This window comes from Stegostoma tigrinum, chromosome 26, assembly GCF_030684315.1.
Source record: "Stegostoma tigrinum isolate sSteTig4 chromosome 26, sSteTig4.hap1, whole genome shotgun sequence".
Classification (NCBI taxonomy): Eukaryota; Metazoa; Chordata; class Chondrichthyes; order Orectolobiformes; family Stegostomatidae; genus Stegostoma; species Stegostoma tigrinum.
Window position 1 is genome coordinate 7,930,874 of NC_081379.1, and position 27,910 is coordinate 7,958,783.

The 27,910-nt window shown below is 42.7% G+C and overlaps 1 protein-coding gene across 3 annotated transcripts in view; it reads right to left on the bottom strand.

Annotated features, from left to right (window-relative positions):
• Positions 1–11,129: 11,129 nt before the first annotated feature.
• Positions 11,130–27,910, bottom strand: part of hic2 (hypermethylated in cancer 2) — an 81,138-nt gene continuing 64,357 nt past the window's right edge. For 2 of the 3 annotated variants that reach the window (XM_048556181.2, XM_048556182.2), the window contains one exon: positions 11,130–14,877. In XM_048556181.2, coding sequence (XP_048412138.1) covers positions 13,101–14,846 — 1,746 coding nt within the window. In that variant the 5' untranslated portion in view covers positions 14,847–14,877 and the 3' untranslated portion in view covers positions 11,130–13,100. Of the gene's footprint in view, positions 14,878–25,133; positions 25,205–27,910 lie in introns of those variants that run through there. The other variant, XM_059654938.1, reaches the window with a different exon arrangement.

Genomic DNA, 27,910 nt, shown 5'->3' on the forward strand with positions numbered 1-27,910 from the left:
ACCAATTTGTATCCAGTAAAGTCACATAAATAGTGTTGCGTTTGTGAAAAGACCATCCATTCTTGAGGTGAGATTAGTTTAGGGATAAATATTAGCCCAGGACAACTGGCAATATTTGAATTCCTTTTTTCAAAATAGTGCCACAGGATCTTTAATGCCTATCTGAGATGGTTAATGGATTTTGGCTTTTAACTTTTCACTCAAAGCATAGCTGTTGTGCACACAGACCTGAGTAGTTACAAGAAACTAGGTCTTCAAAAGGAAGTTCTTTCTGGGAGATCTCCCAGCATAAATTGACACTGGATAGATAAGTTTAATAGCAAAGGACTTTTCCCTTCAGTAGGGGAGTTCAAGGTGAGACGAGAATGATTAAAAGTGTTCTAAGGGATAACATTGTCATGCAGAGGCATGCTGTATAACCCTACCTGGTAATACGTGCCTATTACGTCTGTCCCAGTTTGTGCCAAGGACGTGTTAATGCTTACCACACGTGCAATTCATTTGCAATTCAAGCCAAGTAAGTTCTTGCAACAGATATAGTGTCATAAATTTAGATATCCGCAGGCAAGAATTTCTACTGTCGACTATGAATGAGTTAAAAAAAAACCTTTGCAAGACGTTCTCTTGTCATATAGTTTAGAAAATTCAGAACCTGTGAAACACACAATTTGCACAAAAATATCTGGAATAAGTTCATTTTAATTAAAAATCAGTGAAGAGTTTACAAACAAGCAAATGGAAGTACCATAGATAATGGGATGAAGGGTTTAGGCCCAAAACATCAGCTTTTGTGCTCCTGAGATGCTGCTTGGCCTGCTGTGTTCATCCAGCTCCACACTTTATTATCATGGAAGTACCATGATGGAATAATCCCAGGTTAAAGCAGAAGCAAGCATTGAAGACCATAAACCCATAGGGATCAGAAATAGGAATAGGAGGTGGCTGTTAGGTCCCTTAAGCTTGATCTGCCATTCAGTAGGATCATTGAAAATCCAAAATTCCTCACAGCCATCTTCATGACCTTTCCCATAACCTTGACTCCCCTTCTGATCAAGAATCTATCTATTTCAGATTTAAATATACAGAAAGACTCTGTCCTCCAGCTGTTGTGGCAAGGATCTCCAAAGACTCACAACTCACTGAGAGAAGAAACTCCTCTCACCTCAGTATTAAATTGTTATCTCTTTATTATGAGGCTTTACCCTCTCTTCCTAGACTCTCTCATTAGGGAAACATCCTCTCAGCATTTATCCTGTTTAGCCTTTGCCCATAAAAAAAATCCCTCCATTCTGGAGATCATTCTCGTGAATTTTCTTTGAATTGTCTCCAACGAATTGATATTCTCCCTTAAAAATGAAGACCAAAACTGCTCACAGAACTTCAGCTGCAGTAAGGCTTCTGGACTCTTATACACCAACTCCCTTGAAATAAGGGCCAGTATTCCTTAATCTTTCTGATTAGCTGCTGCACCCGTGTGATAGCTTTCTGTGTTAAGTGCAAAAGGACCTGAAAGTCCTTTAGTGTTATAGCTTTCTGCAGTTTTTCTTGATTTAGATAATACTCTGTTCTTTTGTTCTCTCTTCAAAATGAACAACTGGGCATTTGCCTACATTATACTCCATTTACCAACTTTATTTAATCTATCAATATCTCTCTGTAAACTGGTTGCATCTTCACAACCAATCTTTCCATCTGTTTTGAGTGTCTCCTGCAAATTTGGCTACTGTACATTCACTTCCTTCCCTATTATTTATTGTAGACAGTTGCATCATTGCCCTGATCCCTGTGGAAACCCCACAGGTCATGGGTCACCAACCCAAAAAAGAATATCTTATTCCCACTCACTGTTTCCTGCCCATGAGTCTGTTCTCTATCCATGCCAATACACCATCTCCAACACCGTGGGCTCTCATCACTTAACCTTTTGTGAAGTATCTCATCAAACTATTCTTGTATTTTGATCTCATGCAAAAAACCTCACGTCAACCTGGCAGTGACTTGACATCACTTTTAGTAGGGAAATAATGCTGGGAAAATTGATGGGATTGAAAGTGGATAAATCCCCAGAGCCTGATAATCTAAATCCTGGAGTACTTAAGGAAGTGGCTGTAGGAATAGTGGATGCATTGCTAGTCATCTTTGAGAATTCTGTAAAGTCTGGAACAGCCCCTGCAGATTGTGGGATAGCTAATGTCTCTCCAATATTCAAAAAGGGAAGTAGAGAGTTAACAGGGAATTATAGACCAAAGAGCCCAACATCAGTAGTGAGGAAGTTCTCAAATCCATTATCAAGTACTTTCTAGCAGAGTATTTAGAAAGCAGTGGTGGGATAAGACAGGGTCAGCATGGGTTTATGGAGGGGAAATCAAGCCTGACAAATCTGTTGGAATTCCATGAAGATATAATGAGTAGAGTTTACAAGGGGGAGTCAGTCAATGTGGCATATTTGGACTTTCAGAAAGCATTTGACATGGGGTTAGGACAAATGTATTGAGATGGACAGAAAACTGGTTGGCAGAGACGAAACAAAGAGTAGGAATTAATGGGTCCTTTTCAAATTGGCAGGCAGTAACTAGTGGGTGCTACAGGGATTGGTGCTGGGACTTCAGCATGTATATGTATTGTATATAATATATATATGTTAATAACATATATTAATGACTTGGATGAGAGAACAAAATGTAACATCTCAATGTTTGGGTAGGGGAGTGATGAGAACATTGTTATCCTTCAGCATGATCTCGACAGGCTGGGTGAGTAGGCAAATCAGTGGCAGATATAGTATAATTTAGATAAATGTGAGGTTATTCATGTTGGAAGCAAAAACAAGAAGGCAGATTACTGCCTGAACAGCTGTAAATAGGGGTGGGGGAGTGGGCAGTGGGACTTTGATGTCCTTGTGCACCAATTGCTGAAGGTAAGCTTGCAGGTGCAGCAGGTGGTAAAGAAAGCAAATGGTATGTTAGCCTTCACGGCAAGAGGTAGAGTACAGGAGCAGGGGTGTGTTGTTGCAGTTGTACAGGGCCTTGGTGAGACCACACCTGGAATATTGTGTGCAGTTTTGGTCTCCTTTTCTGAGGAAGGATCCTCTTGCTCTCAAGAGAGTGAAGGCTTACTAGGCTGATTCCAGGGATGGTGAGAATGACGTATGAGGAGAGATTGACTAGGTTGGGATTGTTTCTGCTAGAGTCCAGACAAATGAGGGGGAATCTCACAGAGACTTATAAAATTCTAACAGGAATGGACAGGGTAGATGCAGGGAGGATGTTCCCCATAGTGGATGTGCCCAGAACCAGGGGTCACAATCGGACAATTCGGGATAGACCATATAGGACGGAGATGAGGAGACATTTCTTCATCCAAAGAGTGGTGAGCCTGTGGAATTCATTACCACAGGAGGTAGTTGATGCCAAAACACTGAATGTATTCAAGTTGAGGCTAGATATAGCACTTGGCGTGAATGGGATTAAAGGTTATGGGGAGAAAACAGGATTAGGCTATTGAGTTGGACAATAAGCCATGATTGTGATGAATGATGGAGCAGGCTTGAAGGGCCAAATGGCCTCCTCCTGCTCCTATCTTCTATGATTCTATTTAGGGAGAGGTGAGGGCATAATGGTAATGTCACTGGAGTAGTAATCCAGAGACCCAGGCTAAAGCGCTGGGGTCAAAAAACAAATGACTGAGTATACAGGAAGTTTGAATTAAAAATGGAAAACACTGGAGAAATTCAGCAGGTCTGGCTGCGCCTGTGGAGAAAGTAACAGAGCTACTGTTTCACATCCAACGTGACTTTTTTTCCTAACCATGCTAAGTTTCTCCAGCACGTCTTGTTTCTTCAGATGAGCTGAGGACATGTTCACGGTAGCTGGTGCAATTTAACTCTAATTAATATAACTGGAATTTGTAAGCTTGACTCAGTAGTGGTAACCATGAATCTACCATCGAGTGTTGAAACAACATAACTCATTCACTAACATCCTGCTTTGTTCTAAATGCGAGTCCACACCAAAAGCAGAGTGGTTTACTTTTAAGCATTCTCTGAAACGGCCTGAAAGCCACTAAGTTCCAGTATAATTTGGTGAGAAGTAATAACTGCTGGCTTTGCCAGGGATGCCTAAATGCCATGAATGAAAAAAAACAGTTTTGTATCTCTCGTCACAAGGATCTGAACAGTTAATACGTTTGGAACAGAGCTCAATAACTTGTCTCATCAGATGCTATCCGACCTGCTGAGTTTCTCCAGGACTTTCTGTTTTTGTTGTGTGTAATTTGAAACTTAGTTCAATTACTCAATCCCTTTCATCACCTGCTGTGTTTGCTCTGAAAAATAACAAAAAAAAGCAAGGAACAGAGATGAAATTGCTGTTTTCTGCTTTTTCTAAATAATAAATAAGGTCATTTATACCTGCAACGATTAGCATTATAAACTGCATTAAATTGAACACTAGCTCCAGACAGTGTAGCTTACTTGAGTATGTGTGTGTTTGAGAGAGAAGTTGGAACACCAGTTTGTGAGTTCAACAAGAACCTTCCTTCCAACCCTACCATTTCAAACAGGGTAAAGGTTCCATTCAATTTGCAGACTGTGATCTCAAGCAGGAAATGCTTTCATTCATATAGTACCATTCACAACCTCTGCAAGTTCCACAGCACTTCACAGCTGGCAAAATACTTTTCAAGCCTCATTCAGTCTTGTAGAAAAAGAGAGACCAACCTGTAGGCAGCTAGTTCAATAATAGATTTAAATAGTCTATTTGAAATAATTAATAAATAAAATTATTGAAACAATTGAAATAAATGGCCAGGTGGTCTATTTCTAAGCATTAGTTAGGGGTATAAATATTGTCAAGGACTAGATGAATTAACCCCCGAGTTTCAATTTGCAAGCTACGATAGTGTAGTGGTTATGTTATTGCACTTGTCATCTAGAGATATGGGTTTAAATCATACCTGTGTGGGAGCGGTGGAAATTTAATTAAATAAACCTGGATTTTTTAAAAAATGCTAGCATCAGCAATGTGACCACATAAAACTGGATTGTAGTAAAAAATGTATTGAGTTTGATTATGCTTTTGTAGGCCATTTTCAACCGTTCCAGCCCATGACAGCATCATAAGGCCATTTAAAGTAGGAGCAGAATGAGGCCATTCAGCCCATCCAGGCTGCTCAGCTACTCAATGAGATCGTGCCTGATCTGATAATCCTTAATTCCACATTTTTGCCTTTTCCCCATAACCTTGATTGCATTAGTGATTAAAAACATGTCTACTTCAGCCTTGAATATGGTTAATCATCGAGCCTCAACAGCCCTCTGTGACAAAGATTTCACGGATTCACAACTCTCTGAAAGAAGAAATTCCTCCTCGTTTCGGTCTTAAATGTATAATTACTGACACTGATTGCGTCCTGTGGTCCTAGAAACTCCCACAATCTCCACATCACTCAGTCAAGTCCCCTAAATATATTGTATGTTAGGTAAGGTTGCATCCCATTCTTCTAAATTCCAATGAGTACAAGCCTAATCTACTCAACCTGTCCTCAGACGACACACCTAGCCTTTGGACAATCTCTTTGGACTTTACTTAGAGAAGGAGCCCAAAACTAGTCACAGTATTCCAGCTTTGGTCTGACTACTCTTTTGTCTAGTTTTAACAAACCACCCCACCTCTTTTATAATGTATTCCCTATGAAATAAAAGCTAACAATCTAATTTTAATAATATTCAGCTCCTCTATTCCTCCAGCCAAAGTGCATAATTTCACATTTTCCCTCATCATATTGCCATGTTTTTGCCCATTCACTTGTCTATGCCCCTCTGGAGACTCTATCAGCCTCATCACTTGTCTTCCCACATATTTTGTCATCTGATAACTTTGTGATTGCAAATTTACCTTCCTCATCCAAGTTATTAATAATATATTGTATTAAGTATGGCCCGAGCATTGATGCCTGTAGTTCTCCACTAGTAACAGTGATTGTGAAAATGCCCCTCTCATTTCAACTCTCTAGCAGCTATTAATTAGTCAATCCTCTACCCATGCTACTATGTGACCTCGAACACCAGGGACTCTTATCTTGTTAAGTAGCCTAATGTGTGGTACCTTACCAAATGCCTTTGGAAAAATCTAGATACGTTACATCCACTGCTTTCCTTTTGTCTAGCCTTTACTTGACTCCGATGCTGTATGAAATGGCCTCACAAACCAGTTTTATTCAAGGGTATAGTTTGCAAACACCTCCTCAAGGGAGAGACACACAAATACTGGCCAGGCAAGTGATGCTCACAACCCACTAAAATAAATAGCGCTATGGGATTTATTTGTTTCTACCATTGGCAAAGGTGACAAATGGAGAACTAGGGTTTAATGTGTTGTCCAAAAGGTAGCATGTCCCACAATGCTGGAGCATCAGACTGGATACCAAGTTAAGGCGACTGGTAAAAGAAGCGATGGCGACAGGTTCAATTGGCCCTTTTGAAAGGTAATTGGATCATCATCTGAGAAGGGGCCACATTCAGGGTTGCAGGGAAAAAACGAGGGAGTGGCATTAGGTGAATTGCTCTTGTCGAGATCTTGCACCTGCATCATAGGCTGAATAACTATCTTCTTTCCTGCAACTATCCTGTGAAATGGAACTCACCCCAATTCGAGTTCTCAGTATAAGCACCATGGTCTCTCAGAATAGGCATAGCTTGGATCCAGCGGTGCATTGTCCTCAATCTTAGAACGGCATGGCAATAAATCAGTATAAATTAGCCCCATCTGGAACTGGTTGAGTGCCCAAGTTGCCTTCACAAAATATCTTTTACAGTTAGTAGATATGACACCTTTTCTTTGCATGTTCAGCATGGGTTAGATTTGAACCCTGGACCCAATGGCAAATTGTCAATATCCAGCCCATCAGACCACAGTTCCAGTATGTGTCTATATTATTACAAACCAATGCATGCAATTCCATTACAGGGTCCAAAAATACTCAGCATTTACATAAATTTGTGTGATAATGGGGAGCTGGGTAGACATTTCTAGAGGGTGAAATGGTAAGTCACTAGATATGAGTCCTACCCAACTGTCTGGACAATTATTATGGAAAAACTTCGGTAAACTGGCAAAACAACCACTGCAACGGCTGTAGCACCCGAAACTTGAGCCATGCAGTTTTAAAATTTGTGAACAAAAATTGGTCAGTCAGGACATACACACTCGTAAGCAGTGAAAAACAAAAAACTCAATCCAGATGCAGGGAAGTTTTGATGTCAAGATTGTTCTACGAGGAAAGATCGAGAGGATATTGTTCCCTGGAATATAGTTGAATGGAAAGTGATTGCATTGAAACAGGGCGTTCTTGGCAAGATGGACCTCCCAGGGAATCAAGGACCTGGGGGTGGAACATTTTGAACAGAGATAAGGAGAAATTTCTTCACTCAAAGCATTGTGAATCTCTGGAATGCTCTAGTTAAGAGATGCTCAGTGTTCTGTATATTCAAGATAGATTAACAGATTGCTGGATGCGAAGGGGTTAATGAAATATGAAGTTACCGTAGGAAGGTGAAGTTAAGGTACAGGTTATGTGCTGCTTTTGAATAGTGGAACAGACCTACTCCTACCTATGATCTTAAAGGAAAGGCCAAAAAACATTGGCTTGCTTTCATGGAAGCACTCTTGCCCATCTCAGAAACGTTAAATTCCATGGCAGGATGTTACCTTCTGTGCTAACACTATAAGAACCATCAAAGCGAAGACAACACTGCCTACTTAAGTGGATTTCATCTATCTCAAGGTAACATTTGTAAATTTTCTCAAGGGATCTTGACGAACAATTATCTCGTAAAAATACCAAAGCACAGGCCAAGCCCTATTGGCTCTTTATGGGATCACAACATGAGCATGTTTTGCCAAAGGAAACAGGTCTGTATCTATCGTAAAATCAAGACATGGAGGAACACAGAAGGGGTAATGTAAATGTAACTTCATTTATTTATTTCAGAAGTTAAATTTGGGGGTGACAAAACCACTCAATTCAACTGCAGATGTGAGATTTTCAATGACAGAACATCATTATGAGTGAAAAAATAGTTGGCAGCCAAGCTGTAGGTGGTTTGCAATATAGTTGCATGTAGAAATGGCACAGAATCATTTGTTTCAATCTTCATTTATAATTTAAAGGCTTAGCTCCTTTCACAAGGTCTGAAACTAGACAGCCAATCAATAGGGCTCAAATTGGACTGGTGCAAATCTGCTGATACAAGCAGTCCAGACGAGCTTCCAAGTAAAAGCAAAAAAAAATTACACTGTTCATCTTGGAGGTAATTGAATACCATCTAGTGACGGGATCAGGACAGAGGAAAGTGCTGAGAATGTGCATTGGGAACAGAGCCATCTAAGCTAAACAACACACAATTGTCTGACACAAACTATCTGAAGTCTGAGGTAATTTATTTATAGCATTTTCTTGCCCACATCCAACAACAGAATCCAATACACGGGTATAAGAATAGGAATGAAGAGGTGCGAATTTAAGTCTGAGATGAGGAGGAATTTCTTCTCTCAGGAGGGCTGATTGGCATGAGACCTCTTTACTAGAGAGCGCAGTACTGGAGTATATTTAAATCTGAGAAAGGTAGATTCTTGATCAGTGAGGGAAAAAAAATCAAGCTTATGAGGAAAAATGTGGAAAAGTGGATGTGAGATACGCCAGATCAGCAATGAAGCTACTGGATGGCAGAGCACGCTTGACAGACCACGTGGCCTACTACTGTACCTGTTTCTTACTGTTTTATAAACACAGACTACACAGCTATAACAGAAGGTTATATTCTCCAATTGTTCCAAGGATGAGGGGTATGTCTGTTTAGTGAGTAGCTTTGAGCAGCTGGGGCTGTTCTGTTTTGAGATTTGATTGAGGTATTTAAAATCATGAGTGGTCTGGATGCAGAAACCATTCTGGGAGCAGAAGGATTGAGAACTAGTAGAAATCGACTTATGTAAAAGAATCAATGGTAGTAGAAGCAAAAAGAAAATTAAACAAGATGGCAGATGGATTGAAGGCCAATGGCACGGTGGAAGCAGATTTAATCTTGGTTTTCAAAAAGGTTTTGGAGAATTCCATGAATAGAAAGAAATTGCAGGGGAGTAGAACTAGCCAAGTTGCTCTGCAGGCAGCTATCAGACATGATGACCAAGTGGCTCCTTCAGTGGTGTAATTGATTGCCAAGGTATCAGTTTCTTCTGGTATATAGTTTCAGCGAAGCAATGCCATGCAGAGTGTCGATAGAGAGGATAAGGCACAGATTTTAGTTGAACTTTAAATGATGGAAGGGTCATAATCGCATGAATTGAGAAAGGTCATTTCTCCTTCTTAGGACGTCAATGGCAGAAGGTCTCCAGTAGTATTTGACTTGGGTGAATTGCATTTTAAAGTTGCTGCTTGTTGAACTTTTTTGTAACTCTACTGTACAATCAAATACTGCAACTGCTGGAAATCTGAAATCAAAACAGAAAATCCTGGAGAAACTCAGCAGATCTGGCAGCAACTGTGAAGACAGAAACAGGAGTCAACCCTTTGAGTTCAATGAAGAAGTCATATTGAATGGAGATGTTTCTCCCTCCACATATGCTGTCAGACCTGCTGAGTTTCTTAAGCAATATTTGTTTCTATGTTGCAACAGGAGAGGGCTGAAACAGAGATCTTTCTATGTTTTGGGGAAAGATGGATGAAAATTTGGGCTGAAGTCACCCAGTGACTATGAATTTGAAAGGGTCTGGCAAAAGCATACAAATCTCCTTCAGAACTACAAATTCCTTCACAATAATTGAGGTACCTTGAGGCTTTTCCATTGATAAGGTTGATGATGGGCAACAGATTGAATGCTTCTGATATTAGTAGAGTCACAAGCACAAACTGAGTGGCATCCCCCCCTCCAAACCTAAATATTCACAGATCCTGGAATATGGTGCAAAATAGGAGACAAAAGCATCCATTACAGGCACTGTAAATGCCTGCCAAAGTGTCTGCACACATCCAACATTGGTGCTTAAGGCCCACAGATCAACACTTCAGCACTACCTCCACCCACCAACAAAAACATATTAACAGCATTTCCACCTGTGATGCTGCTAAAGTTAAGAACAACACATAGATGGTTTTCAGTCAAGCTTTTAATGAAAAGATTGTAAAATAAGAGTTTGATTGCTGTACATTAAGACTGTAACTTTTCTGAATGCTGAGATCAGCATACATTTGTCTTTTTTTTTAAATGACACATGACTATTTTGAGCTGCAAATAATGCAGCCCTGACCTGAATTCAAGCTTTTTTTTTTGCGCGAGAAAGTGACGATTTCAGAACACAAAAAAAAAGATAAATACTGTTACCCCAAGCTACGCAATGGCAGAATGTGGAATGCTTGCCGTGCAGTAACTGAGGATGAATGTGCATTGTGACGAGAAAAACACATTGTATTAAATACAACAAAACATATTACATCTTCAATGCAAAGCCAGTAGAGAGAAAAAAATGTCCAGTCTTTTGCAAATAACATCTTCACAGGTTATGCGGCTTATGGCTATGTGGTAAGTCTCTGAGATTTTTTTCTGTAAAAGGTCCAACTTATACAGCTTCTTGCATATGGACTGAAAAACTTAAATGCAAACAGTGTGTACAGGATTCAAAAAGAGAAATAAATACATTCATTACTGCAAATACATACATATATTGATAAAAAGAACACTGTCAAAAAAGTGTTAAGTTTGCACCATTTTTTTGTCAGAAAGAAGCATTTTGCTGAGGTCTGAGACTGTCGAAAGTTTACATGTAAACAATGAGATAAATACATAATTTGAGTCACATGAGGTTCTTTTTTATACTCATTAAAATGTGCTTTGGTTTAAAAATAGTTTCTTTTTTGTGAATTTGGGTATGAGCTTTATTTTTTATACAACTCTGATAACTTTCAAAATAAAAAAGGAACACAAAAAACCCAAAAAAAAAATCAACAAGAACGAATGACTACAGCCTATATTTTTACTTTTTTTGCATGAGCTGCCTAAACCTCATCCGAGGCCCTTTGTGTGTATCTGAAAAAAGTACCCCCTCCCGCCCCACCCCATCAAAATCTTAAATATGAAACTAGTGTTCTGCTTCTCATTAAAATACAGAAAATGTCTCGATACATTACGACATCATATAAATGTAGTTGAGATTACTGCACTGTGCAGGTGCTGAACAATCCCTGAATTATGAACCTTTTATTGTCACAGTTTGGAAAGTTTATTTTTTTTAAACTTTTTTTTAAATTTTCCTTTGAATAAAAATCTATCAACTGCAATTCTACATAACTACTTGAAAGGAAAGCTCCTGTACAATACCTTCGCTGTACACAGACATAATGTCGTACTTGTTTTAAGTGCTGAGAACGATACTGCACTCTTTTCAATTGTTTAAGCTGTAATCACTAGTTTAGTTTAGTTTAGATCTTCGTTTTATCCCAACATATATATATATTAAATATATATATTTAAAAACAAAAAAAAAATTATCTTGGGAAATAAGGAAAGACCATACTTAGACTTGCCCCAGTGCCCCTTCAGTAAAACAAACTGGAATATGATCATGTGCTGTCCAAGTCTTTCCATCACCCCAAATGCCAAGAAAAAGACTCAACTTGGTTCATTTAAGAAGGGGGTCCCTTTCCTGTGAATCCCCTCCTTCCTCCGTACCTACACTTGGTTTGAGAGGTTTAACAAAAAAGATATTTTTCCATCAGGACTCATACAATGTTAGAACTCAATCGGTTGTCAAAATGTGAAATTATCACTTAAAAAAGAAACACAAAAACCCTAAACCAGCCCTATATATATATTATATATATATATATATATATTTGTTTAAAAAAGCTTTCTGTATCTTTGTATTAGGGCGTTTTAGGCGCTGTTCTGACAGATACTTTGTAAACTTATTCCGAAGAAGTTACTTTGGAAATCTGTTCCAATCAAAGCCATCAAAATCTGCCTCTCTGTGCCCTGATTCAATAATAATCTTTGTTTCTATGCAGCAATTGTGAATTTGGTTTCATCAGGAATGTACAGCTAAGAGACAAAAAAGCTCATTATTCTCACACCTTGCTGTCCTCACTATAACTTCCGTACCATGCTAACAATAATGGGTAGGCCTTTACTGGCTAGCAGACCTATGTAAACACCAGTTTAACTTTTTCCACATCATGCTGTTCATCTTCTCTTGGCTTCAGCAGCTCACCAATAAAAAGCTATTGAAAATACAAGCCTGTTTTCCCCCAACCCACACTCTTCCCTACCCTCACCATGGAACTGACCATTAACCAGCATGACTGCAGTGACTTTGAAGCAGTCATGACTTCACATGTATATGGCTCAAAATTCAAAACACTGTACACTGTCCGATAATTTGGTCAAGGCAGATAAAACATAAGTTTTATCTGGTCTGGCTTGGGGAAAATAGAAATCAGCCAATATTTGGATAGAATCAAAAAGAGCTGGGATGGACAATGTCAAAATGGAAATACTAAATCTTAAATTCATTGTTATTATGTTTTTTTAAAAAAGAGAAATCTATCCCCCCCACCCCTTTCCCTTGCAATATTCTTTGACTAATTCTTTCGTTTAGTTTTCTTTCCTTATAAATTATTATCGTGAAGAGGTAGCAAGCTGACAAGTCCCTTCTGTCAGACTTATTCAGCACGGGGAGAGGAGCTAAACACGGGAGAAAATACAAAAGGAAAAATGTACCTAAGGAAATAACAGCAAGTCCAGCCTACACCAAGCTACCCCAGCTAGATCCTCAACTTTCCAGTTTAAACATTCACATAAAAATTACAAAAGGTCCTTACTCCTTAATAAAACAAGCGCCTCGAAGCTTCGAGGATTCTTTTTCTTTCCCTAAACATCTATTCGAAACTAAAGACCCCGTTCCCGATCAATCACCCACCCAACCCCATTGCTCGTTCTCCCATCGAAAACATGTTGTAAAGGAGGCTGGAGAAGTGGGAGAGAAAAAGAAACATACACACGCGCACACGCACACGCACACAAAAATATATAAATTGAGGTTGGAGTCTTTGGCTTATGTTGGTGAGGTATGCATTCTCATGTGGCTTATCAGATTGCGTTGCTGCGTGAACTTGCCACCACAGATTTGACATTCGTAGGGCTTCTCGCCCGAGTGGACCCGCATGTGCTCGGTCAGTCGGTACTGCCGCGTGAACCGCATGCCACACTCTTCACACGCAAAAGGCTTCAGGCCCAAGTGGCTGCGCATATGCCGGGTCATGGTGCCCCGCTGGGTGAACATCTTCCCACAGATGTTGCATGGGAAGGGCCGGGACAGCCAATGGGTCTTCTCGTGTTGCCGCAGCGTGGATGGGTCCCTGTAGCTCTTCTCACAGACGGAGCACTTGTAGGGCCGTGAGTCGCTGGGGTACGGTGGGTTTGGGGCAGCCAGGCCGCTGTCCGCCTCCTCCTTCAGGTACAGTTCCTCCTCGGTGTGGCTCTCGACGTGGGCGTTGAGCTGTTCTGAACTGGGGAAGCCCTTGCCGCAGGGGATGCACACGTACAGGTTGTCTCCGTACCCTGCTGGCTCGAAGCCGTCCTGGCCTGGCCTGTAACCGTGACCCCCTCCTCCTCCTCCACCAGTCACGGCCACCGCTGCCTCCTCCTCACCGCTCTGGGCGCTGTCCTCGCTGCACTCTTTACCATTCTCCTCCTCCCCTTCCTCCTCCTCTTCGTCGTCCTCCTCCTCTTTGCAGCGCATGGCGTGATCAAAGTGGCGACCGGAATCCCGCTCCAGCGACTTCACCAGGGGCCCCATGATGACCCCGTTGAGGAGCGAGCCGCCCTCGTCCCGGCAGTTGGTGCCCTCAGGCCTGCCGTACATCTTCTCCTGTTTCAGCCAGCTGGCACCACGAACCGCCAGCCGGAAGCCTTTGGGCTGCCCAGTGTCTGCCAGGCTCTGGGTGTCAGACCCGAGGTCATTCCTCTCCGAGCACTCGCTGTTCTCCACTTTGTGAGGGTTCGTGGCGCTGTCTTCAAAGGGGGCACTGTTGGTGGTAGAAACAGAGGCAGAACGGGGAGAGCCACCTTGGCTGCACTCTCCGAGCTGCATGTCCTCCTGAGACATGTGGGGAGGGACTGAAGGGCTTTTCTTAGACAGGTCCAGGCCGAGCATCTGCTCCTGCTCCCCTTTGTTGCTGTTGGTGCCATTGTTAGTATTGCTACTTTTGCTGGTGCCGCCATTCTGGCCGTGAGAGTGGGGGTTTCCTTTGTTCGAGCTAGCGAGGTACAATTCGTCCCCAGCAACTTCCACCCGGTGCAGCTCCCCGGCTTGAAGCCTCTGGAGCGCCTCGGGCGAACCCGAGTAGCGTGGCTGGATGACCGGGGCCGAGGGCAACCTGTGCCCTCTCCCTGGTTTCCCAGGGCCGGGGCCCATCAGCTTGCCGTGCAAAGCCTTACCGATGCGTTTCATCTTCTTCCGACAAACAGCAGCCAAGTCGTGGAGCTGGAGGTAGCTGGCTGCTGTCAGGAGGGCGTTAAAGTTCTGCTCACTGGCCTGGTCCGTGCCCAGGAGCTTCCCGGTGTAGATAAAATCGAGGATCTGTCGGAAGATGGTGGCGTTGACCATATCAGTGTCCAAGTTGATCAAGTTGTCATGAAGCACGAGGGACTTAAAGTACATGCTGCTTGCTGCCAGGATGTTCTTGTGGGCACGGAACAGGGCGTTCTCGACCACAATGATAACATCACAGAAGAATCCCTTGCTCCTTTGTTGGTTCAGCTGCAGCAGCAGTTGTTTGGCGTGATTTGGGAGTTCCATTTCCACCTCTAATTCCTCAAACTTTAACCACCTGGAAAATAAAAGCCAGAAACAAACATGCTTAAAACTGGTTAGAAAAAACGTTGAAACGTCTTTATGCGCGTGCCCCATCTTCAACTCGGAATTCCCAGATACCTGCTGTTGTGAAGAGTGGCAGACATGTCAACCATTTACCTGCAGATATACAATACATGTTTCATTAGAATAGATCATCAATGTCAACCACATTTGGTTTCCTCTACGTTGCACAATTACTACATTAGGTCAGTGATACCTCCTCAAAAAGGCACCAATTTGTTTGGCTAAAGCTCACAAAATGTTTGATAAACGATGCTCCCTGCACCTGTAGCCTAAGCACACTGAATTAAACAAATGACAAAGCTTGATGGGCTGAAGGGAATCTTATGGCACTGTGGTAGTATCCCTGACTCTGGGCCTGAAGACCTGGGTTCAGGTCCCACCCACTCCAGAGGTGTATCGAAAATAAAAACTGATAAGTGATATTGGCGTGGTGTAGGCAGAAAAGGAAAATATCCTCTGGCCTGAAGGACTCTTCTGCAGCAGTTGTAGTAACCCTGCTTCTTAGCCAGGAGGTCAGGATTCAAGTCCTGACTCATAACACATTTAGAGATAATGGGAACTGCAGATGCTGGAGATTCCAAGATAATAAAATGTGAGGCTGGATGAACACAGCAGGCCAAGCAGCATCTCAGGAGCACAAAAGCTGACGTTTCGGGCCTAGACCCTTCATCAGAGAGGGGGATGGGGGGAGGGAACTGGAATAAATAGGGAGAGAGGGGGAGGCGGACCGAAGATGGAGAGTAAAGAAGATAGGTGGAGAGAGTGTAGGTGGGGAGGTAGGGAGGGGATAGGTCAGTCCAGGGAAGACGGACAGGTCAAGGAGGTGGGATGAGGTTAGTAGGTAGCGGGGGGTGCGGCTTGGGGTGGGAGGAAGAACCGGTTAGGGAGGCAAAGACAGGTTGGACTGGTTTTGGGATGCAGTGGGTGGGGGGGAAGAGCTGGGCTGGTTGTGTGGTGCAGTGGGGGGAGGGGACGAACTGGGCTGGTTGAGGGATGCAGTAGGGGAAGGGGAGATTTTGAAACTGGTGAAGTCCACATTGATACCATATGGCTGCAGGGTTCCCAGGCGGAATATGAGTTGCTGTTCCTGCAACCTTCGGGTGGCATCATTGTGGCAGTGCAGGAGGCCCATGATGGACATGTCATCAAGAGAATGGGAGGGGGAGTGGAAATGGTTTGCGACTGGGAGGTGCAGTTGTTTTTTTGCGAACTGAGCGGAGGTGTTCTGCAAAGCGGTCCCCAAGCCTCCGCTTGGTTTCCCCAATGTAGAGGAAGCCACACCGGGTACAGTGGATGCAGTATACCACATTGGCAGATGTGCAGGTGAACCTCTGCTTAATGTGGAATGTCATCTTGGGGCCTGGGATGGGGGTGAGGGAGGAGGTGTGGGGACAAGTGTAGCATTTCATGCGGTTGCAGGGGAAGGTGCCGGGTGTGGTGGGGTTGGAGGGCAGTGTGGAGCGAACAAGGGAGTCACGGAGAGAGTGGTCTCTCCGGAAAGCTGACAGGGGAGGGGATGGAAAAATGTCTTGGGTGGTGGGGTCGGATTGTAAATGGCGGAAGTGTCGGAGGATAATGCGTTGTATCCGGAGGTTGGTAGGGTGGTGTGTGAGAACGAGGGGGATCCTCTTGGGGCGGTTGTGGCGGGGGCGGGGTGTGAGGGATGTGTCGCGGGAAATGCGGGAGACGCGGTCAAGGGCGTTCTCGATCACTGTGGGGGGAAAGTTGCGGTCCTTAAAGAACTTGGACATCTGGGATGTGCGGGAGTGGAATGTCTTGTCGTGGGAGCAGATGCGGCGGAGGCGGAGGAATTGGGAATAGGGGATGGAATTTTTGCAGGAGGGTGGGTGGGAGGAGGTGTATTCTAGGTAGCTGTGGGAGTCGGGGCGGAGGCGGAGGAATTGGGAATAGGGGATAACACATTTAAACAGGTTGATTATAAATAATCGATAGCACTCACTAGGGCTCTGTGGCACAGCGGTGGTGTGCCTACCTCCAGGTTTGGAAACCTGGGTTCTGTCCCATCTGCTCCAGTGGTGTGTAACATCTCTGAATGGGTTCTCGATGGGCTGAATGGTCAACCACTGCTCTTAAAAGTGCCCAAAATTGACTGGGGAGGATAGAGTGAGGCGATTTTATGGTCACTAAGTTGGTGATGGATTAGAGGGTGGCAGGAAGGGTCAGTGTGGGAGGTGCACAGGAAAACTCACTCCCCATTGTCACCATTACTCTGTAACTACAGCATTCCAGACCATTGATTACCTCAGTGCTGCCCATTCAAAAGCTGGGCATGGACACTTTCAAATATTAGAACATAGAACATTACAGGACAGTACAGGCCCTTCGGCCCTCGATGTTGTGCCGACCTGTCATACTGATCTCAAGCCCATCTAACCTACACTATTATATTGAAATAAATGTGACCAGAAGGTTTGGAAATATGGAGTTAAATAGGATGTAAATACATTGATGAATATTGATATTGTCTGCAGATTAGGAAGTATTTAGATATGCAGCTTTTTAGGAAGCACTTTGAAGAAAAATGATCTTACAAAAAAAACAAAAACACACCCTACATATCTCTGTTCCAACAAATGAAGAATTAAATGCTCATTTGCTCAACTTAGCCAATAAGCTTTCTTTAACTAGCTCCACTTGTTTTGTTTTTGTAAAATTCCATTGGAAAGGTTCTTAGCTTTTCCTCAATGTTTGGGATTGGTTACTTTAAAATCAGATAGCTCGTGTTAAGTTGTTGCTCAAAACATGTCGGCCGAAATGCTCCAGGCCTCCTGCAGGACCTAAGCACATAACAGTATCAGATAGTTCAGTGGAGCATGCTAATGTCACCAAAGCCTATGGACGGCCAAGCACACCAGTCAACCGTGCATCCATGTCATTGTCATGCTCAATGACCTAGTCTGTTGCAATCTTACTGATCTGACCAAGTTAGAGCATCTCCAGGTTACCTACTTTTCCTGCTCTGTACCTTTACGCATTTCTTGATGATCACTACATTGTGGAGAAGGAGCAAACTACTGTTTTAACATTAAATGCACTAGACGTTTTGTCAGTTATTGTTGAGGGAGTGCTGCATCGTTGGTGTGCTTTGTTTCTAATGAAATCACGAAGAGACCTGCAATTGAAAAACAAAGTCCTATGGCACTTTTTAGTAAGACGAAAACGCTTTTGCTGTGTCCACGTCGGCATCTCTCTTCACGACTGCACCAAAATCGCCTGGCTATTTACTTCACTGCTGTTTATGCGATCTTACTCTGTTCAAAATGGTCATCATGTTTCCTACAAAACAAGGAATATGCTTCCAAATTTATTTCGGGCACGGAAGCAGTTTTGTGTAAAGGAGAAAAGTAACATTCAATACACAGTATTTCCTTCATGTGATGTGCTTGCAGATCTTTGAAGTGCTTACTAAGGGAATACAACTGTCTCTTGAACACCGAAAACCATAAGCTGCACCCACGATAAAACTCCAGTGAGAGATTAAAGGGAAATAGTTGAAAGATGGATAGTTGCTTCATGTTTTAAAAAACTGCTTACATATCACAAGCTCCAATTTCAACATCACCAAATTGCATTAATAAAGTGCCTTTAAGATAGCAAAATGTCCCAAGGCACTTTGTAAAAACAGTAGCATATAGATTTTGACACAAGGGAGATACTCGGGCAAAGGAGAGGGAGATGCTAAGGAACTACATAGGAGGAAAGCAGACAGTGAAACAGAAAAGGTGTAATAAGCAAATTCCAAAGTTTAGGGTCTTGGCTGTTGAAGGACAGCCACCAATACAGTGGTGTGATTAACAATGCAGATGGTCAAGAGGCCAGAAATGGAGACACACAAGATATCGGAGTACTGCAGATGGACAGATCATGAAGAAAAGGTGGTCAAGACATTGAAGGAATTCAAAAATGAGGATGTGAATCTTTAAAGTTGAGGAATTGCTTAACCAGGACTCAATGTAGTCAACAAATCCAAATATGGTAGAAGGGAGCTTGGTGCAAATTAGAACATGGGTAGCACAGTTTTAGGTAACTAAAACGTAACTCCTTTACGCAAAGGAAATAGCACATATTGAAACAGTACTTTTCTCCCATCTACAAAGACAAGGCTCACGAAACCGTTTCTCTGCCCCTTAATTAATTCTGAAGCATAATTAATGTTTTGCAGGAAAGGCAGTGAGTGGCTAATTTGGACACAGCAACTTTCCTTAAACTGTGGTGAAGTAAATGGCTAATTACCAATAGGTCTATTATGCAAGGATGAGCTTTGGTGTGGGCAATGCAGCAGGCCAGACAGGAATGTGCTGGAATAGCCAAGCCTAGAGATCACAAAAACATGGATGGGGTTTTATTAGCAGAGACAGGGAGGGATGGAATCAGAGGATGTTATTAAGGTGTGTTTGTGACTCTTTTTATAGGAAAAAAAAGTTCAGCTTACAAACTTCTGTTGCTTCAGAACACGTAGATTTGCAATGGTTAACCAAACGAGAGTATCAGTTTTACTCACAGTGGAAATGCTTTCCATAACCAACCAGAAATTTTTTTTTAGTGAAATCAGATTTACTATGAACCTCCACTCAGCAAATGAACAGGTACTTTGCAAAGAACCAAAATGGTTCTAGGACATAGAACAAAGTGTTTCACAGACAGTGACTGAAAGCAGTGTCAGAAAACATGCACAGCAAGCTCCCACAACAAAAGGGAAGAATATTGGTCAGGATACAGAACTAATGGAAAAAAAAACAAATCGGTGGAAACACTCTAGTAATTCAGTAATCTCCAAGAGATGCTGTCTGACTGATAGGAGCTTGTAGCATTTTTAAGAATGGTTTCCCAGCACCACATTCTTACCAGAAATGTTGGCTCTTTCAGCGTCTGCCATCTTCCCCAAGCAAAGCAACTGGAACAGTCAGAAATCTAATCCCACATGAAAACAGCCGCTCAAAATGATGCTACAGTTTCCAGACTCTGTCCCACATGGGTTAACAAGCTCCAGTTAGGTTTGAATCCACAGCCTCTGAGGTGAATGTATCATATTGATCTTTGCAACACTATCAGGCCATTCAGCCCAATACGGCTGTGTTTGAGTTATGCTTCACACAAACCTCCTGCTGCTTTCCTTCGTCCAACTCTATCACCATATCAAAGCAAACACTGATGATATACTCTCCCAATCCTTCAGCGCCAACATCTGTAGTTCAATTTCTAAAAGGTTTGCACAGGAGAGAGAGTGAGTAACAGGCCTCACCTTCCCAAAAACATGGCGACTGCAGAGAGACGAGGTGGGGAAGGAGAAGGGTACAAGCCTCTTAGGACAGTAGTTAATGAAGAACTGCTGCTTTGAAAACAAATTCAGCTTCGCTTTAGCCTTTTACGGTGGTAGCTAAAACTTCTTGCTGAGTCAGGTTTGCTCTGTCACAGACATGCTAGTGCAGAGTATCCTACCTGAAGTTAAGAAAATCATTAAGAATCAGTACTTTCACTGGCTATTCTAACACCACAAGGAAAAAAAAGATTATGTCCAATGGCCAGCATCATCATGTTTCTTCTCTAGTTCAATCAAGGTGCTATAGGATCCCGAGTCAAGATGAAAACAAAGAAGGGCAGACAGACACAGGAATGCAGTTTATTCTTACCATCATCATTGCACATGAAGAATTAAAGATTGTTTAACCATTCAAGCATATTAGACATTTTAGCAGCCTTAAACTATGACAAGCATCGGCAGAGGATGAAAGCAATCATTACAAAAGAAACCTTTTTTAAGCAGTAATGATAGAGCCCTGGTATGAAATTGGTGCTGTAGGAAATAATTTTTAAAAAAGCACAGGACTTTATAAATATTTTTACATTCGGGACAAACACACACACACTAACTGAAAAAGTAAAATGCTCAAAAAAATGCTCCTCGCGCTTTGAATGAAGCACAAACCTGCCACTGAACCACCTCTTAGCAGTAGCTGATTAATCAAAAGGCCTTCTCTTCTCAAGCCGAATGACTTGATCACATGGTTAATAGACAAGGGAGCCCTCTTGTAGGGCAACTGAGTGCGTTTTGACAAGAGCAACCCAAAAGATTCCTCAATACAAATGTTAGAAAAGTTTCTCCTGACAATTCATTTAATTGCAAATAGAATCATCTCTCACACACAACAAAACAAAATCTGTGCTAATAGTGTGCATATATATGCATAAAAATATATACCTCACACACACACAGTTGCATTTATATAGTGCCTTTCATGATCATATGATGTTCCCAAGTGCTTTACTACCAGTGAACACTTTTGAAGTGCTACTGTTTACTTATAGCAAGCATGACAAAATTCAACAAAAAGCAATGTGATGAAAAAGAGGAGGTCACCTGCTTATGGTGTTGCTAGAGGATGAAACACTGGCTCGATCACCCTGGGGAACAACCCAGCTGGTCACAGAAATACTTTTATATTGACAGCAGGGAGCAGAAGGATCTCAATTCAGTGCCTTGTCTGAAAGACAGTACCACTGACAATGCTGCACTGCCTCAGTGTACACCTGAATGCCAGCCCTGGTTGCCTTTCTCAAGTCTCCAGAGTGGAATGTGAAAGCACAAACTTCTGACTAAGAAAGAGGCAGTTATCCACTGAGTCAGGGCTTCCATAGTTTCACATCACTGCACATTCAGAGATGTGGGGTCTGTGAGTCATTGACAAAGCCATCCCTGATTGCTCAGCTTGTTGGGCCACTTCAGAGGGCAGCCAACCATATTGCTGTGGGTCTGGAGTCATAAACAGACCAGGCAAGAATGGCAAAATTCCTCCCCTGAACTGGATGGGTTTTTTTCAACAATATCATAAATTGCCAGGATAGCTCAGTAGGTCTGGCAGCATCCGTGGACAGAAATCAGAATTAACATTTCGGGTCCAGTGACCCTTCCTCAGGGTTTTTAATACTGTAATGTTGAGGTCACCATTACGCAGAATAGCTGTCAATTCCACATTCAATTAATTTCATTTATAGGAAGTGAACCAGTGCCTCCAGAGAATTAGCCTGGGCCTCTGGGATTACTAGTCCAGTGACATTCCAGTGCACCACCCACACATACATATGATACCATGAATCTATATAAAAAAAAGGATAACTATCTCGGGGACAGAGGTGTGTACACAGTAAAAGCCTACATACACATACACCCATGTGGTATCTTTTACTCCACATTTCAATGCAAATCTCAACTCTTCGACATTGTAGTGCAGTTGTATCGCATCTTTGTGCGATATCTTGGCACCTGGGTGCACTGATACTATAGCTCAACAAGCATCCCATGATTTATAATGTACTCAATGGGGCAGAGGAAGAACACAAAGAATATTCACAGAAAAGTTGACATGTGGGTACAAGTAACATGTCTTTTTTCTAAAAAATAATGACATGAAAATGAAACAAGTTAAATACTTATTCTAAAACCGAGCTGAATATGCCAGAAACTTGCTCTGATCCTTAGTGTCTGGCAGGCTGGTTTCCCAGATAATTAAACGTAATGAACTTTAAGTTGGCAATTCTGCAAAATTATTTTCAACAAGTTTGCCTAGGGCATTTTAACCCCTCCTTCAATTATTTAACACTGACAGCAAAGTAAAGTGATTTATCAGTGGTTTTCAGTGATTATTATTAATAACTGACAGTAATAATGCATTTGAACGTGAACCAAAGCATACCCAACAGCAAGTTTGGTACATTAATACTTTGAAGAAAGGCATTTATCTGTGTGAGATGAAGTATAAGTCTTAAAATTCATAAGATAACAGGATCAACAACAATGTGATCTGAAGGAAGACTGCTCCCTTCTAACGATACACCACAGTCCCCTGTTCTTGTAATCTCTTCCAGCCCGAATAATGGATCTGCGCTTCCAAATCTTGTCTGCATCTCCAACTTTTGAAACTTCACTACTGGGGTAGCTATGCTGCCAGCTGCCTCAACTCCAGGCTCCTTAATTCCCTGTATAAACTTCTCCATCATTCCCCCTTCTGCTCCTTAAAATCCTGTCCAAATATCCCTTTAAAAAGGGCTTGATGATGTACTTTGCTCACTAATGCTCCTGTGAAATGCCTTAGGATTTTTTGCTACACCGTCGAAGCACTGATGTAAAACCCTTCTCCTGGGAGATCTCCAAAGCCAAGAGCTACAGCGTATTTTCCAAAAGCCTCCCATGAGATTGAGTTGTCAGGCAATGTTGGATTCAGGGGGATCAGATCAGAACCAACTCTTCGTGTTCGCCATTCTGTTGCCACCTGATGAGCATCAAGGAACTTCAGCTAACTTTGGAGTAGTTTTCTTCATGATCCATAGTCAGTCAGTCTCTTATTAAAACAAAAAAAACAGCTCACAGAATTTGCACCTTCTCTCTGCTACTGTCCTACAGATCAGCAGAGGACTGATAACCTTTCAGAAAGTAATCCAGGTAAGTGGGGGAAACACAATGAAGTGGGCCAGAAAAAGGTCTCAAATACAAATGAAAAGGATAATCATTCACATGCAGCCTAATTTACACAAGCAAGTCCATCACAGAGCTGCTGGAGTGCAGAAGGAGGCCATTCAGCCCATCACATCTGGACTGGCTCTCTGAATGAGCATTATGGCTTAGCATCATTCTCCTACCTTTTCCCTTTAAGCCCTGAATACTGTTCTTGGTAGTACAGAACTACAGCGTTGTGGAAATAAAATGAGACAAGTCGTCAAAGCTTTCTGTTGTGTCTTAGTTTCGGATGACTACAAGAAACAGATTTGGTGAGCTTTTTTCCTAATCTGTTTCCTGCATCCTAATTTCTGTCACGGGCAAGATTAAAAGTCTTGACTTTGTCACCACTTAGGCAATTTTTTTTTATTTGTTTCCATTTAAATAGTCATCCAATATTCTGGTGAATGCCTCAGTCGAAGCTGTCTCCACTATATTTCCAAACAGCGCACCCCACACCCTAGTGTTTCTTCTCACATCAAATCACCCTGTTCTCTCATTCTGCATCCTTTTCTGAGTTTTGGAAGTGTACAACATAGAAATAGGTCATTTGGCCCATCGATTATGCAAAAACAAGCACCTTTCTCCCTACCTAAATAAAAGCCAAAAGAAAAAGAAGTGTGAATGCTGTAAATCAGAAACAATTCTGAGGTACAGTCACTCGACCTAAAATGTGATTTCCCTTCACAGATGTCATGAGACCTGCTGAGTTTTCCAGCAAATTCTGAACACAGAACTGTACAGTACAGGAATGGCCCCTTTGAACCACAATATTGTGTTCAGCGCTACGTCAAATTAAACTAATCCCTTCTGCTGGCCCTTGGGGTCCATTTCCCTCCATTTCTTGCATATTCATATTCTGTTTTTGTCTCTCCCTACCTACTCTGTCCAGATTTTGACATGTCCTGTCAAAGCTCCGCTCAGCCTTCGGGAGGTTAAAACAAAGTATTCTTAGCAACCTGTTCAGAGTTGCTATCACACAACTCTGGGGCAGGCGGGACTTGAACTCAGGCCTCCTGCTTCAGGGGTGGAGGCTCTCACGGCCACTGCATAGCCCCGAGTCCTGCAGCCTACGTTCACAGCTGAGGCTTCTGGCGACCCCCAGAACAGTTTGCTGCGCCTCTTTAGCACCTCTCTCCCAATTACTGCAACGAGGTAGGGTGGGGGGAGGGAACAGACAGATACCACAACTAATCTGTAAAAAAAAATCAACGAGGTCATTTTCGAGAAGAAAAAAAAGGTCGTACTGGAATGGAAACGTTAATTCTGTTTCCTCTCTCCACAGAAGCTGCGTGACCTGACGATTTGCTCCAGAACGTTCTGTTTCGTGTCATTTTTTTATTTTGAAGACTGGCAACCATCAGAGCCAAGCAGACAGGTAAATAATCAGCTTCATCGGTTTTTTTTTGGTGGTCAGAGGGTGATACGCTCAGACAGAACTATAAATACTAGTGAGGCTCGCTGCAGACCATCCTGAACCACCTCAACTCAGACCCCACATAACACACCAGAACATATTAAATTCCAGAAAACTTTTTCGTACATTCAGACGAGGTGGGGGGGCGGGGGGGGGGGGGGGGGGGGGGGGGGTTGATTTACCGGTGACCAGAATCCCCCCCCCAAAAAAAAAGTTAAGTAAAGCAACTGCCTCTCCAACAAAAAGTTAAAACAGAAGTTTTAAACTAAGCACAAACTTGAAGCGGATAATTTCACCCCCAGCGACGGCAGCAGCAGATCGCAGCTTTGAGGGAGAGGTGTTGACTTCTTGTCCTGTAGGGAGAATGCTGGAAATGGGCCTCCTTCGTTCGTTCATTCGTTTGTTGTCTTGTTTTGCTCAGCTTGGGGTTTTCTGGTCGAACCAGCCGAACTGGTAACTGACGGCACGGCTTGTATGAAAATATGCTTGTGGTGAGGCCATTCCCTACTCTGCCTGGGGCACCACAGGGGCTAGCAGCTACGATCAGAAATGAGGTTCAGTGATGAATGTGGAATTGCTGTGGCAGGAACGTGCGAGCACCCGGGGACAGGGAGGATATCTGTACAACTGTCTACTGCGAGAATCAGCTCTCCCAACCTTCTCCACTGAGGCAGCCTGACCACCGCTGTGTTCATCCCAAGTGCTGTTTTCACATTTCCAGTGTGCACTGTGCTGTTAGAACAGGCTCTCTGTCATACTTGGGGATCCCCTCTCCAGTTGTCCCAGTCCTAAATTACCACAAAACAAAGCAATTTGGAAATGCAAAATTCTCAGCCATGCCAACAGCTCCCTTGGTGTCAAGTTTGAGAATTTCACTCTCTGCATACTTTGTCAGTCCATATTGGAGCTGTTTGACTGAGGCCTATTGCGGGCATCTGTAAGCGGAGGAAATATTGACTAGGGTGCTATCAATAACAAAGTAAATCAACAATAAAAATAAAAAATGGTAAAGTATTGGCTTCAAAAGGTTGGCCTGTTGGAAAGACCGATTTAATCCTGAATCTCAGATAATGTTCTAGGGACCTCGGTTCAAATCCTGCCACAGCTTACGTGAATTAAAAGATAAATCTAGAGTCTAATGAAACAACTGTCAGAAAGCACCCATCTGGTTCACTAATGCCTTTTAAAGGAAGAAAGTTTGCTGCCCTTGTTTGGCCTACATGTGACTTCAGACCCACAGCAATGTGGTCGACTCTTAACTGCCCTCTGGGCAATTAGGGATGGGCAATAAATGCTGGCTCAGCTGATGTCCACATTCTTGTGAATGAATATAAAGAAGTCATTTACCTATCTCACTGACAATGACGATAGGTTGGGCGGGAGGAAAGAACCTAGTTTTTCTTCAATTTGAAGGACACCAGGTGCTTAACGCCGAAATAAAAGCTTGATGAGAAACCACGCAGAGTTTCTTTGTAAAGAGTAAAAAGGTGAGGAACACAATCTGTCCTGGAACAAGCAAGATTTTCCCTTAGAAGGAAATAGTTTCTCACTGCAGTGCTGGAAGTCCCTCAGACTGAAGTGAACAAATTGCCTGGTGGCATTTCCTGTCAAGATCATTCTGCACAAGACAGCTGTAGCCCTTCAGTGCAACTGTGGGAAAGACACACAAGTTAAAAGCGGATGAAAAGTCAACTTACCAGAGCTAAAGTAGCACCACAGATCTATCACCCAGCTATACAGGCCTATGTGTACCACCCAGTCCTCTGACACCAATTTACTTCTCACAAGATGGTCACAAGATGACTACTGAAGAAGGTCATAACTCATTCAAATCACAACAGCAAACTACTGTACCATGCCCTCCTCCTAACCCAAACATCCACAAACATTTATTTTTCTGACAGGGTTTATAGAAAAAGTAATACTGCAGCTACATCAGCCAGACAGAAGGGATTCTCAAATTTGTAACTCTCTTCCAGACTTCCCAAAGCCTGTTCACCATCTGCAAGGCACGAATCGGGAGTTTGATAGCAGACATGCAGTTCCAACAACACAAACAGCTTAACACCTTCCAGGGCAAAGCAGCCAAATGCACTGGCACCCTGTCCACCACCCTCTGCAGTGCCCCAGCAAGGCATGGTTGTATCAAACTATAACAAAACATAAGGAAAGGAAACCAGTTGGACAACTTGACATCAACTGAGGCACTGAAAATGACAAGAACAACCACAATACCGTCGATCCTGCAAAGTCCTAGAACACAGAACAGTACAGCACTGTACAGGCCCTTCGGCCCACGATGTTGTGTCGTACTTTTACCCTAAACCCAATGTCTATCTAACCTCCACCCCTACCTTTTATACTATCGTCCATATGCCTATCTAATAGCCGCTAAATGCATCTAAATGAGGCTGACTCCATTACTCAGAGTGGTTGGGGCATGGAATGCATTGCCGGAGAGGGTAAAGAACCTACCTCTAACATCTCCCCTACATCTACCACCACTCACTTTAAATTTATGCCTCCTCATAATAACTACCTCCATCCTAGGAAAATGTCTTTTCACCAACAGTTGTGGGCTGATGCGAAAATTGGGAGTGTCGTCCCACAGATTAGTAAAGCAATAGCCTTGTGTTGTCTACAAAAAGTATGTTTAAGCATGCATGGCTATGTTCAGGTAACGCTAATTGTCATCATCCCTGGGTAGGTCCTGTCCCACTGGCAGGGAAAACCTAGGTGGTGATCCAGTACACCAGTTTCAAAGTTGCTGCTCTGGCCGTCTATTTTATAGATTCTGGATGCAATGGAGTCTCATGGCATTAGATTAAACACTGGCAAAGATCTCTGATTACCATTTGTGTGTGGTGCAGGTCAATTCCACACCCTGCACCACACCCAACGCCCCAAGCAAACCAACCACAGCCACCCAGCCCCAAGTCTCAACTGATGAACCAGTCTATGTTGAGCACCATTCAGGTGGAGGAAGCACTGAAAGTGGAAAGGGCACAGAATATACCCTGGAGGATGTCCGTCAATGTCCATCACCTAATGAGA